At 44.4% G+C, this 17,576-nt stretch overlaps 1 protein-coding gene across 1 annotated transcript in view; it reads right to left on the bottom strand.

Annotated features, from left to right (window-relative positions):
* The window catches only part of STX3 (syntaxin 3), a 43,845-nt gene that overhangs the window by 11,181 nt on the left and 15,088 nt on the right, over positions 1 to 17,576 (bottom strand). Inside the window, 5 exon segments of the mRNA XM_081278980.1 lie at positions 785 to 893; positions 1,947 to 2,014; positions 3,362 to 3,436; positions 5,059 to 5,158; positions 15,983 to 16,066. Coding sequence (XP_081135106.1) covers positions 785 to 893; positions 1,947 to 2,014; positions 3,362 to 3,436; positions 5,059 to 5,158; positions 15,983 to 16,066 — 436 coding nt within the window.

The following is a 17,576-nucleotide window of genomic DNA, read 5'->3' as shown; positions in this document are numbered from 1 at the left end:
AAAGTTTCCTGAAAATTAGGAATCTGGTTGCTTCATTCTAAAGACCAGGGTCTCTACAACACTGCCCCCAAAGCCTCGCGATTTTTTCTTCTGATTCCTCCCCTCATCCAATCCATCCATAACAGAAATAGCAGCTCCTTTCCTAAAGTACAGATCATGGTGCTGACATCACTTCCCAGTTCGGGCTGTGTACTAACCTCATGCTCTACGCTACAGACTACAGGGCCTTCCTTACAATGTACAGTTCACGGGAAGCCTTCCCTCGACCATCTTAACCTTACACTGCCACTCCAAACACACCCTTTTTCCCAGACCCCGGATGGCCTACGACCTAAACACATGCATGCCTGTTCATACAGTTCATCCCACTTGAAGCACACTCACCCTGCAGGGCCCTGACTTCCATATCAAAGTTCCTAAAGGGCACAGCTTTATGCATGTCCTTATTCCTCACGGCAACCTGCACCACGCTCTTATTTCACAAATGTGCTTTGCTACTTGACAGCAAAAACAAGGGGAAGCAGGTGCTTCCCCTCTAGGATGAAAAAGTGCTGGACTCCACAGGGATAAAATGACTTGGACCTGACAACCATGTGCCACCTTTCCCAAGATGCAGGATGTGCCAATGCTGTAACATCTGCTCTGAGATTGGCACAAAATATCAAGCAGAAGCCACAAGCAGGGTACTTGCTGCTTGTTCTCCTACAGTGTCACAACTTGGAATGGACAATCACATAGTAGGAAAAGAGGGAGGAGGGTCACACGCCAAACCTTAAACACATACTAATTTCAAGCTGCCGCTGGATTCGCCCTTTGCTGCGTTCACGAAAGTCCACCTGAGCCTCATTGTACTTGGTCATCACCTCCACAAACTTCCGAGAGAGGACGGAGTGCTGTGGAAACAATGTTAGATGAGTATGTCCCCCGGAAGTGAGGGAGGGAAAAGGTGCACAATTGCTACAGAGTTTCTTCCCTTCCCCACCCCATCCTCCACAGCCTCGTCTACAGCAGCACTAGGCTGGGACTCAAAAGACCAAGTATGATACTTTTTTTACTTCCTAGCTTGGATCACTGGGTAAGTCTACTGCTATTCCAAAGCATGGTTGCAGTATCTGTCTACCCTCCTGACCTCACATGGTAATTAAGAGGCAAAAGGAGACCATCTCTGGGAATCCTGGAGCCCTACAACTACCTGGATTAGTAGAAGTTTTCTGGCACACCCCTGGCTTGTTTCCTAAATCTGTCAGCCTCCCTTCCCACAAGTCATGCTACCGAAGATCCTTGAGTTCTTACTTTAACTTGTCACCCCCAACTTTCTTCACTTATTGGTAGATACATTCTCTAGTAGCCCTGGATGCTTCAGCTCAAACCTTCATAATAACTTTTACTCCTTGCCTACCTCTCAGAAATAAGCCTTATTTGTTTGCCTTTGCAAAATCACCATTATCTCTATTTTATCCAAATCCACTACCACCAGGCAAATTCAGTCACTGTAAAACTGACTAGAGATTCGCCAGCCTCTTGCTCTTCCTCACTTGTTTCCAGCTGGATACTTGTTCCATGGCCACTTGAATGTCATGCAGCTCCTGACGGATACAGATGATCCCCAAAGTTCCTGGCTCCAAACTGAACTAATGACTAACAGTCTTTTCAAAAAAGACCTCAGTTTCTTTGCCTGTGAAACAAGGAGGCACTAACACTGCTTTGGGGAGTCTTGGGAAGTTCTTAAGGCCCCCCTTAGAGAAGGAGAGTGTGAGAAAAGGGCCCAAAGGAGCTGGACTCTAGCCATGACCCCTGCTTCAACCTGGATAGTTCGACTTTAGCAGTTTTTCATATCGAGTTCCAAATAAGAATTGTAATTTTCGTTAAAAAAGACTCCACAGCTTAAGAAAAAGAAAGAAAATAAGAATTGGAGAAGATGATTGTCAGATCAGGGACAACTTTACCTGAGATTTCCGAATCCGAAGGTCTGCTGATGAGCGGACTTCATCTTCTTCAATATGCCTCTCCATGCCTGGAATGAGAAGAAGGTCATTCCGGCAATGAATCTCCTCTTCCTTCTAAGAAACATACTCTTCCCTGCAACCTCCCCCCCCACCATGCTCACACACAACACCCATGAAGGGGGAACGACAGGGAGGAGTAATCCTCAAGGTCAGCTCATGTGAGCCACAGACCTGCTTTCATTAGTCTTTACCACACAATACCAGGTCTGAGTCTTGGTCACCAAGAGTCTAGCTCAAATCCTTGCCCTGCTGCTGACCAGCTCTGTGACTTTGGGAAAGTCACTTATACTCTCTTATGTTTTATTCTCTTGTTTATAAAATGACACAAATGCCAATACTAGTTGAGTATCCCTAACCTGAAATGCTTAGGAGCAGAAATGTTTTGGATTTCAGATTTTTTGGATTTTGGAATATTTGCCTGCACACAATGAGATATCTAGGGGTTAGGACACAAAATTCTTTTCTCTCTTACACACCTTATAAACACAGCCTAAAGGGTTTTTCGTCATATTTTTAGTGCATCTGTTTTGGGACTGGGATCCTTCATATAAAGTCAGGTGTAGAATTTCTTACTTGGGTCATATCAGTGCTCAAAATGTTTCAGATTTTAGAGCATTCTGGGTTTTGAATTTTCAAATTAGGGAAGCTCAACTTGTACATTCCTCACAGTACCAACATGAAGGCTAAATGAGAATGCACATAAAGTGCTTATTAGCACAGCGGTAGCCACACTATCATTATTATTTTTGGAAGCTGCTTCCAACAACCCCCTTTCCACACCCATTACAATAGTTACTGTAATTTATTTGGGGGGAAGAAATGACAAGCTAGGCTCAGTGATTCTGCTTTCTCATCTGAGCAATTGCACGTACTTACCAAGTTCTTTGAGCAAGCATACAGACTGCAGCCATGGAACTGTGGAAACCCTTTGTTCCCCAAAATAATTGAATCTATGCTCTGAAATAGGTGGTGGGTAGCAATGGAAGGTGCCCACCAAGAAACATCTGTGGACTGAATAAATCCTGCGTGTATGTATGTCTAAAATTACTACTCCAATGTCGGCTGGTGCTGGGGAAACAGAACCAATAAGAATACACCCATGGACTGAGCAAAAGGACCAAGCCAGTAGCTGAAGCACATTCCAGCTCCCATCTCCTAACTTCAATTCTGGACTCTTTCAACTACAGTCAGGATTCAAGAGAAGGGGACTTTCTAGGGCTGCCATAGGTCACTCCAGGGACAGTGCCCAAACCATCAGTCACTTCATCCAGGTGACTGTCAGTTCAGAGGAGGTACATGCAGGGAGCTGAGTGGATGGTGGCAGGGGTCAGCTTGTTCCCTTGTTCCCTTCTTACTCTTTAGTTTGTTCCGGACATTGTTGGCCCTTTTCTTGATCTCAGTTGTGAGCTGCTCAAGGTCATCCTTGGTTTCTGGGTAAACAGAGGAGGTAGAAGCCATTAGAAAAGGAAGGACTAACTTCTTTTACAACCATCAGCAAAGGGTGTGGGAGCTTAGGCACCCACTGCTCTCAACAGTATTATCCTAGTGTGTTTCCCAGAATCTATCATTAGAATCAGAGAGCTTATTTTTAGAAAGCATTTTCAGGCTGGATGTATAGCTCAACGCTAGATCCTATGCATGAAGCCCTGGGTTCGATCCCTTGCAACCCCCAAAATTAATATTTGATTAAAATAAAAGGCATTCTCCAGTTACCATTTTCCAGATGTACAGAGAAAATACCCAGGGTTTAGGCCCCAGAATCTGCTTTTTCAACAAACCTCCCCAAGTCAGTTTTGAGAACTTTTCTTTTAGAGGAAACCACCTGGTTTATGATAAGGGCTTAATCTCACAGGGTAGGAGAGAATTCTGCGGGAATTCTAGATGAAAGAGATATCAGTCAAGGTTCATCAACTTAGAATGAAGCAAGTATTTTTGATACACCTACTCCATGCCCAGGACTATCCTGGATGTTAGCTATAACCATTCATTCAAAAACCATCCTTAGCACCCCACTACAAGCTTGGAATGGGGCTAGAAACTAAGGAATCAGAAAGAAGATGTAGAATCCGCCTCCAAGGTGCTCGAAGTCTAGAGAGGGGTGGGAGCAAAATAAACTAACAGCCCTGACATACAGTTTGGAGTAGGCTGGAGTTCTGACGAGGTGGTTATAAAGGGCTCCCTGGCACAGCTAGGGATTGATAGGGATCTGGGAAAGTTTCTAAAGATGAGGAAAGTAGGACAGAGTCTCAAAGAAGGACTAAGGGTTAACCGGGTAGTGAAGGTGACTGGCATTGGAGCCCCAAGGAGCAGGCACAATATGCAAGAGGGAATAACAAATATTTGGAGAACAGAATTTAGTCTGACTAAAGTATAAGTAACATGGGAACATGCAGAGTGGGAGAAAAGGTGGAGAGGAGGGCAGGAACCCGACCGACACGACTCCCATATGCTCTGCTAAAATGTTCCAACTTTAATCTTGAGGTAATAGCCATTGAAAAAAAGTAGAGTGAAATGACAGAATTGGGCTTGCCCCTGTTCTTAAGGAACAGGAAATGGAGCCCTAAATTTTACTCTCAAAATGTATTCCCCCTACTATTAAGAGGAACAAAGGTTTGCCTCTGTGGTGGTTAAAAAAAAAAAAAAAAAAAAGCTTAGGAACAGGAGTCCTGTGAAACTGAACCCTATGTGACCACCTCATGGGAAAGGTGGACTTGATCTGGTGGGATTGAGAATGGGGGCTGGGAAAAGCATTTCAGGTGGAGGAAACAGTATAGAAGGCAGAGAGGGGGGACAGAGCATGGAGTATGTAGGCAGCAGTAAGAGTCACTGCCAGCCACAGGAGGGTCCAGCTGGGAAGCAGAGGAGAGACTGGGTAAGTGGTTCAAGAGGGACCATGAAGGGAAGAGCTGACGGCTGGGCAGTGAGAACTCAGATAAGGTAAAGAAATCAAAGAGGTGATATGATGTGGACACCTCCCTGCTGTTCACAGAGGAATGCCTCTGCCCCGATGCAAAAGGTCACCACTGGGTGACTCAGCTGAGTAAACACTCACTTGGCTCTGGAATTGGTGCAGACAGAATGATACTGTAGAGTTTCTTTGCTTCCTCCACATGCTCTGAGATCTTGTCAATGTTGAGACGAGTCTCCTCGATCTACAATCAGAAAGACAATAGCCTTCATCATCAAAGAGGTGAATGCTCAGCAGAGCTTCCTGGTGACACTGCCACCCGGTGGGCTTGGGGAAGGAGATGATGACTTCAAGTCTTAGCTGCCCAGTGAGCACCCTTTCCATAGAGATAAGCACCCTTTCCATAGAGAGAGAAACTAGTCTCAACAGAACGGTCATTAAAAATCCATCCTCCTTCTCCCTGAAAGGGAAGTGTTCACCCCTCTTGAATGGCATGGTTCAGGCCAGAGTCAAGAAGATCAGGAAAATCCAGGAGAACATCAGAGGGAAGATACCAGCAAACCTCATCAGGCAGATCCCTCCTTAGCCCAAAAAGTGAGGACAGAAAAGGGTGGGGGTGGGGAGAAGAAAAGGAAGGAGCGAAAAGGGCAAGGAAAATACTTTGAGAGAGAAGAAGAGGAAGAAAAAGACAGAAACAGATAAAGATAACAGATGGAGAGGGGGAGAGAAAGAGAATGAACAATGGTTATCTCAGGAGGCAGCAGAGGTTGTCCTGGGCACGGGTTCCAGTGAAAGATCTCAACCGGATTCCCACAGCTGATTAGGGCTCAGAAGCTAGAACCATGGACCATTTCTGTGCATGTTAAAGCTCTAGATTGTTCAACGGGGTGTCATGAAATATTTCCAGCAGCACGTCACTCCTGGACAGAACACCACCACCAGGCACCGCCGTGGGCACAGTAAGTGCTACCTTAGCTCCCTCCTCAAGGCACACAGCCCCTCTTCAGTGCAGGCAGATGTATAGAGAGCAGCACCCACAGGGTCTATCCACCTCATCCCTCAGCATGCAGCAGTCAACCAACAGAAAGCTTGTAAACTGACAGGCAGGAGGATCTTAACATCTGGATACAACGAGAGAACAACTCCATGTACATGCAGCTCCCAGTGTCCCTTTCCTCCAGGAGATGATCCGCCCCTTTTTTAAAAACCTGATCACAGTTTTCCAAATTGGACAGAAAATAGGAGAAATGTAACTTGAGCTCTAACCCTTAAAGTCATTCATATTTTTGCCACTGAAGCAAGGAGTATTCCCCTCCATGAATATGTTGGCTCTGATGTATCACAGTTTGACAACAGAATCACTTGCTTAAAGATGAATAAAATTTCAATGTAAGATCATCATAGTAGAGATGTACATTTAGGTAGCTATCTAAATATCTGTGAAGACCTTTAACAGCTGACTAAATAACTTACAAGACTGTATTAGTAGCATTATTCAAATAAGGAAACTAATGCTTAAAGAAGTTACAGGTGACACAGCTGGTGGTGGAGACAGCACCCAACAGTTCCCTCCAGGATCCATCTGGGATCTTTGTCCATTTTGATCTCAGACCTTTTTTAATTCTCTACACTGTTCTAGTAGAATCTCAAGCCTACTCAACTTTAAAAAGGGCCCGTGTTACCATCATGAATACTGGTGGTTTCTAAAGTTGTAATCACATCCAGAAATTTCCACCTGTTCTTCCTTTTTCTGTCACTCAAATGCAGGCTCCTCCTACAGCTCATAAAATGGCACAAGTTTCCACTTCCATCACATGGATGTCTTGCGAAAGAAACTACACGGTACTCACGGGACTGAGAAAGACATTTTTCTAGAACAAAATGCACTAACCAATTTAAAATTAGTTTAACAAACTTTTAACAAATCACAATACCTTAGATTTTGCATGGCCAATGGACCAGTTATCTTACAAAATCTCTTCTGGAAAAATCACTTAATGAACTTAAGAGTGCCCTGGCCCAAACGTTGGTCAATGGTTCAAAGCAAAGACGGGACTTGGGAAGTTGCTGGAATGAGTCTATAGGGCCTCAGGTTCAGAGTCACTTCAGGCTTGTGGAGACTGGATGGGAGATGCTCATCCAGCCCTAGGGACAGGAGTGTTGGGTCCTGCATCCTCCGTCCTCTCCCTGCCTACTGGACGTCCCAGGCCCCAGGAGCATACACTCCCACTCCCACACCACGCCCCCCCCCCAGTCCTCACCCACTGCAGTGCTCTATCCTCATCAATTCACCATTTGGAAGCATTTGATTTCACAGCGCTTTAGTGAGTTCACCAAGTAATCACAAACCTCTCTGGGTCTTCAGGATGTGACTAATCCCAGAGGAGTTTTTTGTTGCTGTTGATTTTTTCCCCATGAACTGAGTATCATTGTTTTTACTTGGAAGTGCTGGTTTTTCTCAAAGATGACTTTCTGGGTATTTCACAGCAGCAGCTACATGTGATTTCCTTTTGTGCAGTTGCCAGATAACCAGAAAATTATGAGGAGAATGGGGGAGAGGAGAGACCTAGTAGGAAATTGACAAGTGCCAGATCTAAAAGCCTAAGAGCTCTTTGTTTGGAGTTGAGCATGCTGACATTCCCTGCATGGTCATGTACTCATGAACTAGAATTGACTGAACACACGCTTATCAGAAACAACTCTGGCCCTTCACAGTACTTCTGTGAGGTCACCATCACTATCTCCTTTTCATACACAAGAACTGAGGCTCAAAGAGGTAGAGAAACGTACTCCAGGTCGTGCTACAAAAACAGGCAAAACTAAGGTTTAAGCCCAGCCATCTATTAGGTACCAAACCCTGTCTCGTGAATCAGGTAAGCCTGCAAGAACCACTATGGAAGGCTCCTCTTCTCTCCCCGGTCCATGTGCATTCCACCTACATCAGGTTAACACACATGTTCAACCTGTGTTTTGTGAGACTGGTTCAGCCACATTTCACAGAGATCATGTGCCTTATTTCTTTGTCCTGAAAACTTCATTACAGAGAGCTTTTTACACAATGAGCTTTCAAGAAACACTGCTGATGGAGGGAACCAATCCAAAAGTGGGTTTGTTTGTTTTAATCACCATGTTTTGGTTTTTGATCACCATGCTACAGCTAATACATTTCCAATGCCTTCTGTCAGTAATATGGGACTCCAGATAACATAGGATTTAAGAAAATAAGTTATCATCAAACAGATTAGGTTCAAGTTTTGGCTCCATCTTTCAGCATTTTTATGACCTTGACCACACTTAGGTCAAATTCTTAACACAAAATACACTCCCACTCCCACACCATGCTCAATAAATGTTAGATGATGACTGATATTATATAAAAGTTGCCAGCAATTTCCGTATATTTACTATATGCCAGCCACAAGCATGTCTCGTTTAATCCGTTTGACAATCATAATGTTAACATAGCAATGATGTCATCGATAGTCACTCAAGGAAATCTAAAAGCAGCAAGTCAAATCACTTGTTGGGTGTTGCCAATTATAATAACCATATTATACTAACCACTATCATCTAGCTAAAAGGAAGTATTTATTTTGAAGGCATGGATGGCCTTTCTCTGGACTTAATTAACCAGTAGGATCCAGGTAGGCAATGAAAAGCAGAGGAAGTGCTGCTTTGGAAACTAGCAGGTTGCCATGGTGGAAGATGAAGCAAAAAGCTTTGTTTCTGGTCCCAGAATTAGTCTCTACTTCCCCTAAATGCCCCTGTATCTTGTACTCTACCATGCGGCCTGCGCAATGGTTTCATTAATGAGGTTCTAGGCATAAAGTTAACTAGATGAGATCGAAATAAAACACACAGACTCAGTTACCTTATTTCTATTGCTAGGTCCGAGACGGCTCCCCTCTCTGGTTCCCTCCTCTAACCGCCCAGCAGGGCAGCAAGGATTACTCAGGGCTAGCAGGAGAGAGAGTGAGTTTGAACATGCCTGGGAGTAGCCTTTTATTGGGGAACAAGAGATTCAGGGGAGAATTCCATCCAATGAAGGTTGAGGGGGGGCTGCACTCCCAGGTCAGGGTCAGTGATTGGGTCCCCAGGGTCAGGCACACCACACGGATGGGCTCTCTCATCAGGAAAGGGCCGGGAAAGCTTCGACACAGCCAAAGCGCCTCAGACCCTTAACGGGAGCCACCCAGTCACGTGTCAGAATGGCTTCCCACATTGTACCTTTAGGTGGGTATTAATTCATGCATTTTTATGTACTGAAAATTTAACTTTGTACCCATTCTAAGGTGACAAAAGTAGCATGGCTGTAGTCAAATAAATGATCCCTCCTTTTTACAATTCATACACCTTTACTTTTCCTCAAAAATAATGGCATAAGCCAGGCGCAGTGACGCACGCCTGTAATCCCGGAGGCTTGGGAGGCCGAGGCATGAGGATGTCAAGTTCAAAGCCAGCCTCAGCAATGGTGAGGCACTAAGCAACTCATTGAGACCCTGTCTCTGAATAAAATACAAAACAGGACTGCGGATGTGGCTCAGTGGTCGAGTGCTCCTGAGTTCAATCCCTGGTATCAAAAATAAAAGGCATAATCCAAAACAATCCTTATATTTGAGCTTCTCAGTCAAGTCCTCTGGATTTGTTAAGTTTGATTGACTGGCTGACTGACTGATTTTTGGTACTGGGGACTGAACCATGGGGTGCTCTTCAACTGAGCTCCATGCCCAGCCCTTTCTTCCATTTTATTTTGAGACAGGGTCTTGCTAAATTGTCCAAGCTGGGCTTGAACTTATGATCCTCATGCCTCAGCCTCTGGACAGCTGGGGTTACAGGGTGCACAACCACGCCCCGCCTTGCTTCTCTACTTTAGAAAACAAATACTGTTAAGAAGGGAGGGAGAAGTCACCTTAGTCAAACAAGCAACAAACAGTCAAGTCCCAAGGGGGTTTTATAAAGACTGGGACTAGTGTTTCAACTTGTTTTTTTATGAATGAAAAGAAAAGAATGATCTCAGAGTTATATTGACCAGCAAAAACAAGTTTTCTTAGACCATAATCTCAAATTAAGTATATCTGGGGTTTGCGTTATTCAAAATTCAGTCAGGAAAACAAAAACCTATGTAATTATTTGAGCCAAAATAATACAGGGAGTTTTTTACACTGGGAACAAAGGCTAAAAAGCCCAACAGAGGATGGTGAGGCACTCTGAAAACAAGCAGCAACAGCTGGAGGCACAAAGACGGTAGGGCCACGAGAGCCTGACCTTGGTGGAATCCACCAGAACTGGGGCCATGGAGGCAGAGTCTGGGGAGAAGACACAGCCAGCACTTCCCTGTCCAACCTATTAGTATTCCTGTAACAAAAATACCCTAGACCTGATGACTTCTACAACAAGCACACATTTCTCATAGTTCTGGAGGCTGGGAAGTCCCAAATCAAAATATGAACGGGGTGAGCACAAATATTCATTCCCTAGCACTGCCCTCGGTCGAACATACCAAGAGTAAGTTGGTGAAGGAACCTGCAAAATATAATTCTCTGCAACAGAGAACAAAGCACAGGAAGGGTGGGTGATAGGCCTGAGAGCACACAGGCAAATGACTGGCCAGGGCTTCCTGCCTGACTATAGAAAGAGACCAGAAACGAAGAGCGTGCCAGCTTGCCTCGTTTGGTCCCTATCATCCAAATATCCTATTTAAAATGCTAAAAATATTTAACCTGATGAGTGTGATCTAATGCTTAGATTTCTTATTCCAACCACTTGGAGATTCTTAGTTCTAACAAAAATCAAGCTTACTAGCAAATCCCTATGTTTCAAGACTGGTCACCTGGCAGATCCTCTAGCCAGGCATTGCCCCAGTCCCCCACCTCACCTTGGACCCCCATCTAGGCTCTGTAGCACTTTGCCCACACTCTCTAATCCTGACTTGGACCTCCTCCAGAGCTGGGACGTTGGGTTTCTCATCTTTGACTACTTGATATCCACCACTGTGTCTGTCAAGCATGGATGTCACTCAGTAGATGTCTGTTGAATAAATAAATGAACATAAGCAACCTCAAGAGACAAACATGCTATATATACTCCTGTAAAACAGTCTCCAATTTTTTTAAGTGCACCTATTTTGGATTCACTGTTTCTTATACAAACACACACACACACACACACACACACACACACACACACACCAGTGAATTCATGTTGGTGCCTAATTAATGTGATCATATATGGGGAGGGGGAGGTAATTAGGTAATGAGAGTGGAGCGCTCATGAGTGAGACCTTATAAAAAGAAGCCAAAGCTAGCTTTGCTCTCTATCACGTGAGGATACAACAAGAAGTCAGCAGTCCACAGCCTAGAAAAGGGCCCTCATCAGAGTCCAGTCATGCTGACACCTTGAGCTCAGACTTCCAGGCTCAAGAACTGTGGAAAATAAATTTCTTTCTTCCTTTTCTTTTTAAACCACACAGTCTATGGTACTTTGTGACAGCAGCCCAAGCTAAGATAGAATCCAAAAAAGAAAACTCTCTAATATCATTTTCCAAAGTGTATTCATTCATCCTTGTTAAAAGAAGTTCCATGTCACAAAGGGTGAAAAACTCAATGCTGGGCTAGCCAAGGTGAGCAGGTTTCCTCACAACAGGACTTCACGGAGGCTTTGAAAAGTTAATATGCATTTTAAATTTCTAAGAGAGAAGAACAGGAATTCCAAACACTCTTCATCACAGAGACTTTCTGCATCCCACACTGTGTTCCAAGACAAGTACTTTGACCCACCAAAGAGCAAGCCCCTCGACTGCTGTTCTTTTTCTTTTTAACAGAATTCTGATTCTGTTTTGGCAGCTATGCTGCCAGCCCCCGAGATGATGGATCTTGACCTGCACTACAGACATCCTGGTAATCTTGTCCCTTTACTAAGTACATATTTTCCTGGCACCCTTCCAGCTAGGGATGGTCATGACCACATGACCCAGTGATAGCCAGTAAGCCACAGAGGAAGTCAGTTTGACCATTAGATAGCTCTCCTCCCTGATAAAAAGAATTCTTAGACTTTTTTCATTGCCAGAACACTGGCCCTGCATCCCTGAACCCCATGTCACAAGTCCAGCAACCCTGAGTGCTCCATGCTATGAGGAACACTAGACACAGAGGCCACGTTTGAGGGCTTTGGTTGACAGTTTCTACTGAGCTTTTCTTTTTGGTCACCCCAGTCCAGGCACCCACTTTTAGAATACTGAAGTTTCTATTAGATTCTAGCCTCTGGTAGTTCGATTCTTCCCAACCAATGCTCCACATATTGTAGAGCAGAGATATACCACCCATTGTGCCCTAGAAAAATACCCAATCAAAAGGATCTGTCAGCAAAACAAAATAGTTGTTTTACACCACTAAACACTGGGGTAGTTTGTTATAAAGCAATGATAATCAGAACAGACTTGATCTCTTAACCCTAAGGGAAAATCCCAAAGGATCACAGAGATGCTGGCCTGAAGCCCCAATACATCCCTAATAGGAAACTTCTTCACGCGTGAAATAATTACATCTCTTTATTGCTTAAGCCACAGTCAAAACATCCCTAAATGATGCCCCATGCTACTGCTCAGATTGACGGATCCAGACCAAAGCCCCACTCTTTTCCCCATGCTTTGCTGCATTGGCCTATCTGCTGGTATTTCTGTTTTGGGAGTTTCCTTTCCTCCACAAACTGCCATAGATTGACTTGTCTAAAACACACTCCGATCCCATTATTTCCTTACTTACAACCCTCCAAGTCTCCCCACCACTCTGCAGTTATCCATTGCTGCAGTAGGTGGCAAAATCAGATGCAAGAAATGAAAAATCCAAATCTGAGCCATCCCAGTCTCTATGAACCGGGCATGGGTGCGCATAAGCTCCCAGGCAGATCTGAGGTGCAAGTCTAGATAAGAACCCCAGAAGCCCACCTTCCTCCAGGCAGAAGGCCACACTCCTTCTGTGCTCCCACAGTGCCTTTTTGATATTTCCACTACAATATGATAACTTTTTTAAAATTTCTATCACTCTCACCAGATAGAAAGACGCCAGAGAGCAAGGACCTGTCACACAGAATACTGCACCCCAGCACCTACTACACCATCAGGAGGCGGTCAGCACGGTTGGATGAACACAGAACAATAGACCGCTGCCTTCAGAGGCAGGTCTATTTCCTCCAAAACTTTGCTTTCTCTGCCAACTGAGCAGACCACCATGGAAAATACAGAAAACTGCAGATTAGACAAAGTCCAGGGTTTATAATTTACGAGGCCTGGGTTGATTGGCCAAAGTAGCCTGAAAACCCAAGGGCCAATTCTTTAACAACTGAGAAGACAGAGAAGCCATTCAAATTTTACACTGCAAAGCACATTCTGAAAATATATTTTGAGGTCCATGATTCCATCTGCATCTTGCACATGCCTCTATGACCAACCCACGACTTGCACTATGAGTTCTCAGCAAAGGACCTAATCAAAGGTGTCCTGTTGGCACCAATCCAAAAAGCAAAGTCTATCACAAGAGTGCTATCTTAGTTAGCTATGTCCTGCAGGGTACACTGGGCAGGTTCCTCAGTCATACACAGAGGGAAACTCCTTCACTTCCCCAAATCCCTATTATCCAGAGTACTTTATCCCAATATGAAGGATATTTCCAAGCCATGCTCTATAAAATGAACTCTATGGTCTGCTTACTCATGAGTATATGGGGACAAAAGGGTGATGAGGACTAAAATTTGGTGGCACTGTGCTGGGTACATCCAGATACTTTCTCATTTTATATTCATAACAACTAGTAGATTGCAGTACTAGTCCCATTTGAGAGAAAACTGGAGTTTAAAGTAGCTATACAACTTTTTCAATGGGCAGAGCTGAGATTTAGAGCAGGATCTGTTCACCACTGCTGCAGGATCTCTTCCAGTGACCATTCCCTCTCACCTCTGTGCCACCCCCACCCCCCAGCATCTTTCCTCTCTGGGCTCTTGCAAATGAGAAAGGAGGGAAGCAACACTGCCTAACCCCATTCTAAGCCCTTTCCCAGTGTCAGCTCTTCTCATGCTCGACTAAGCTTTGAATATTTTTCTCTCCGTTTCACAGATAAACCCGCTGAGACACGGAGACCTTATGGAACATGACCAATATCACACAGTTCATGACACACAGTGCTCTTTTCACCTCACCATGCAGTCCCCTTCTCTGCCTTAAATATGATGGGGTTTCCTTGTTTTTTGTTTTTTGGTTTTTTTTTTTTTTTTTTTTTTCTCCTAAGTGATCAAAAAGCATTTAACACAAAGAAAGCAATAGGAACCCAAACAGCCCTGGAGGTGGTCACACTACCTCTCTCAGGGGCCTCTTCCAAACACCTTTCTTCCACATGGGGCACTTTTCTGTCCAGAGAATGCTTGCCAGATACGTGAGTTCATGTGACTCTCCCAACAGCCTTGAGAGGGACAGGCTGACATCCTTGACTTCCAGAGCAGGAAACTAAAGCTAAAACGGGTTAGGTATCTTAACCAAGGTCACACTGCTACAAAATGCTTGAGGAAAGACTCCAACCATGCCTCACAAGTCAAAGCCCACCATCTTCCCACCTCATAAGGAACACTGACTCCCAGGGACCCACCCACCCACTGAAAGAGCAAGAAGTTACTAGAGGAGATTCTTCATCTTAGGGAAGACATTCTTTAATATGTGTGGCTCTCCAGGGCAAGAATTAGGGACAAACTACAGAATCTGCAAATGTCTCCTGAAGGCTATTCCTCTCACCCAACCCCCAATGAACAGAGGACATTTGCCCTCCAGGATCCACAAGTGGAATAACACTGGATTCACAAAAGCCCAGCGTCGTTTGATCTCACCATGACTTCCTCACCATGACTTCCTCGACCAAAGGGACACACCCACGCACAAGTTGGGTGTGGAGCTGTGGAGGTTTACAGCACACTTCCCAATCAGGTCAGCACATACATGCTCAAGTTTGCTCTTGAGCCTGGTTATTACTCTAGCAGACAAATGGGCATGACTGTCAAGCCCCACTCCACTGCATTTAGAGGAAATCTGGAAGCTACATTTCCACATCCACAATCCAGATGATGGGCAGTGCCCAAATTTTCCCTGCAAAAAGAACACAATGCCTCTTTTCTTTTGGGGGGTGAGTGGGGGGGACCTAAATAAAGAAGCCATTATACAATGGCAGAAACTTCAGCAACAATAAGCTTTCTGGTTTGTTGTTTTTTTTTTACCCCCCTTCTTTTTTAACATACTATTCATTGAGCACACATATGCCTGATGATACTCTGAATGCTTTCTAAGCATTATCTCAATTGTTATGATAACCCTATACGGAATTATGATATTATCAATGTCAATTTACAGATGAGGACAGACTCCAACCAGGGTTCAGCATGTTAAGGAAAGCTCACAAAATCAACAGTTGGACAGAAGCAGACTGAGATTTGAGCCCAAGTTCATTTGGCTCCAAAGCCACTGCTTTTCCATCACTACCTATCAACATCCCTACAAGGCCTTCAAGATCAACAAGCAGGTGAATTTGTAGACATGGGCAACCCATTTTGGCCCCTGTTAAACTTTACAAAAATAAACTGCTAGATTCTTGGTTTCTCTATTACTGCTAAAATTAATTAAATTAATTTTATGGTCAAAGGGACCATAAAAATGTTTGGAGACAACAAATTTGATTTATCAGAATCAGGCCTCGAGATGAAATTCAATTTTTACACTCATAGCTGTGAGCCTATGGTTGATGTATTTAAATTATGTGCTTTGGCAAGAAAGGATATCATTAAAATGCTGTCATGTAGCATACAATTTTAAAAGCATATCCTCAATTACATGTAATTTACCCTCTGATGACTGGAAGATTCCAGTTGCTCACAAGAACTGGAGACTCCCCTCTAACATTTTCAGCCCCCTCACCCCAACAAAAGACTGCCTGCCACCCTTGAAAGAGCCCAGATTTTTTACTCTTACTGAGGAAACTGTGTTTCCTTATGTATATTCACCCCCTCCCCACACAAAAAATGCAGGAAGGTTGCCCACCTCAGAAAAGAATTCATCCATGAAAGCTGTGTTGTCAATAGCGATCTCCACCTCGTCGGCATCATCATCCTGTGTCAGCTGCTTCTATAAAAGACAAAAAGGAGCCGAGTGAGAAGAGAAACACAGTAAGTAGTGAACACTGAATGCTCGCTAAGGCCCAAGAGCTATGTTAAGCTTGTTATACATCATTTCCTTTAAAACTTACAGCAGCTCTATGAGGTCTTAAAACTCTGGTGTAGTACTATCTGAAATCTACTGACTTTTTGGAGGGGATGACAGACGGGGAGAAAGGGAAAAACAAGTAAGCTACTCATCCTGTTAGGCATAGGTTGCCTTATCGGTTAGATACTGATAATATCAATACCTAACTCACAGAATTTAGGGATATAAACACTTTTGCACAGGCCTGACACACTGAAATGCTAGGGGTTTTTGCTATTTTGATGATGATCATTTGCTGCTTTTCTGGTGCTGGGGAATCAAACCCAGGTGGGATAATCGAACCCAGGTAGGGAACCAAACAGGAGCCTCACACCCATGCCAGGGGAGCACTCTACCACTGAGATGCACCCCCAGCCCAGTGCTAGGTCTTGTTGCTACTGCCAGTGACGGTATGAATAATGGCATTTGAACAACTCACTCTAGTCGAACCTAAAACATACGAAGGCTTAGTAACTTGGCCAAAAGCCACCCAGCTACTACATAACGACAAGCAGATTCTATCTAACCCATCTACTGGTTCTGGACCCCTTGAGAAAATTCTAGCTACAGTTCCTCCAAAGCATGAAATTTGGATTCTCATAGCTGGAGTAAAGAAAATTTTCCTGTTTTTAGACACCACCTATTACAAAGGAAATGGTGCTGTGCTGTCCCCTGTCAGCTATTGTTCAAAAGGAAAAAGGAAACTCTCCTCCCTTTCCTGGCCCCAGCCACCTCTGGGGACCCAAGATTTCTCAACTTTATTCACCTTCCTCTGCAGAATCACCAAATGGCTAAGGAAATGATTACATTCCCACCCCACAACAAGGGCCCGGGCTATTTCTACATTCTTCCGGATTGTTCTCCCCAGTCCACTGCTGAACTGCACACTGCAAACTTATAAACACAGAGAGCAAACTGGATACTGAGGGGGCAGGTGGCGCAGGGGAATCCCCTATGCCTGCTTCTGCACAACCTTCAGCAGCCTATGGCCCAAGACACGTCACCCAAACACTCAGAACTCCACAGGCAAAGAGACCACCAGGAGCCTTTTTCCTGTACCCACTACCATCCCCCTACACACACACACAAGGAGTCCCTGGGATTTCCCATAGATATATCGGGTTCTCCAACCTTGGAGAAGTCTCGTGACTCTCTCTCGCAGCATCTCACTCTCTGGCTGCTCTGCAAAAACCAGCATCCCTAGATTAATAGGCACTTTCCAGGGAGTAGAATCTAATACCTCCACAATAATCTTCCTAAAACGAAACTGATCACGTCCCTCTGCCACCTAAAGTTATTTAATGACCGCTCATCTGCTAGAATTAAAACTCCCAAAATACCTACGAGAACACACAGGGCCCTTTAAGATCCAGCCCCACCCACATTGATGGTC

The sequence above is a fragment of the Spermophilus citellus genome (assembly GCF_964194105.1).
Source record: "Spermophilus citellus genome assembly, chromosome: 2".
Lineage (NCBI taxonomy): Eukaryota > Metazoa > Chordata > Mammalia > Rodentia > Sciuridae > Spermophilus > Spermophilus citellus.
Note: the sequence above shows the minus strand (reverse complement) of the source record. Positions and strands in the feature narration are given on the sequence as shown.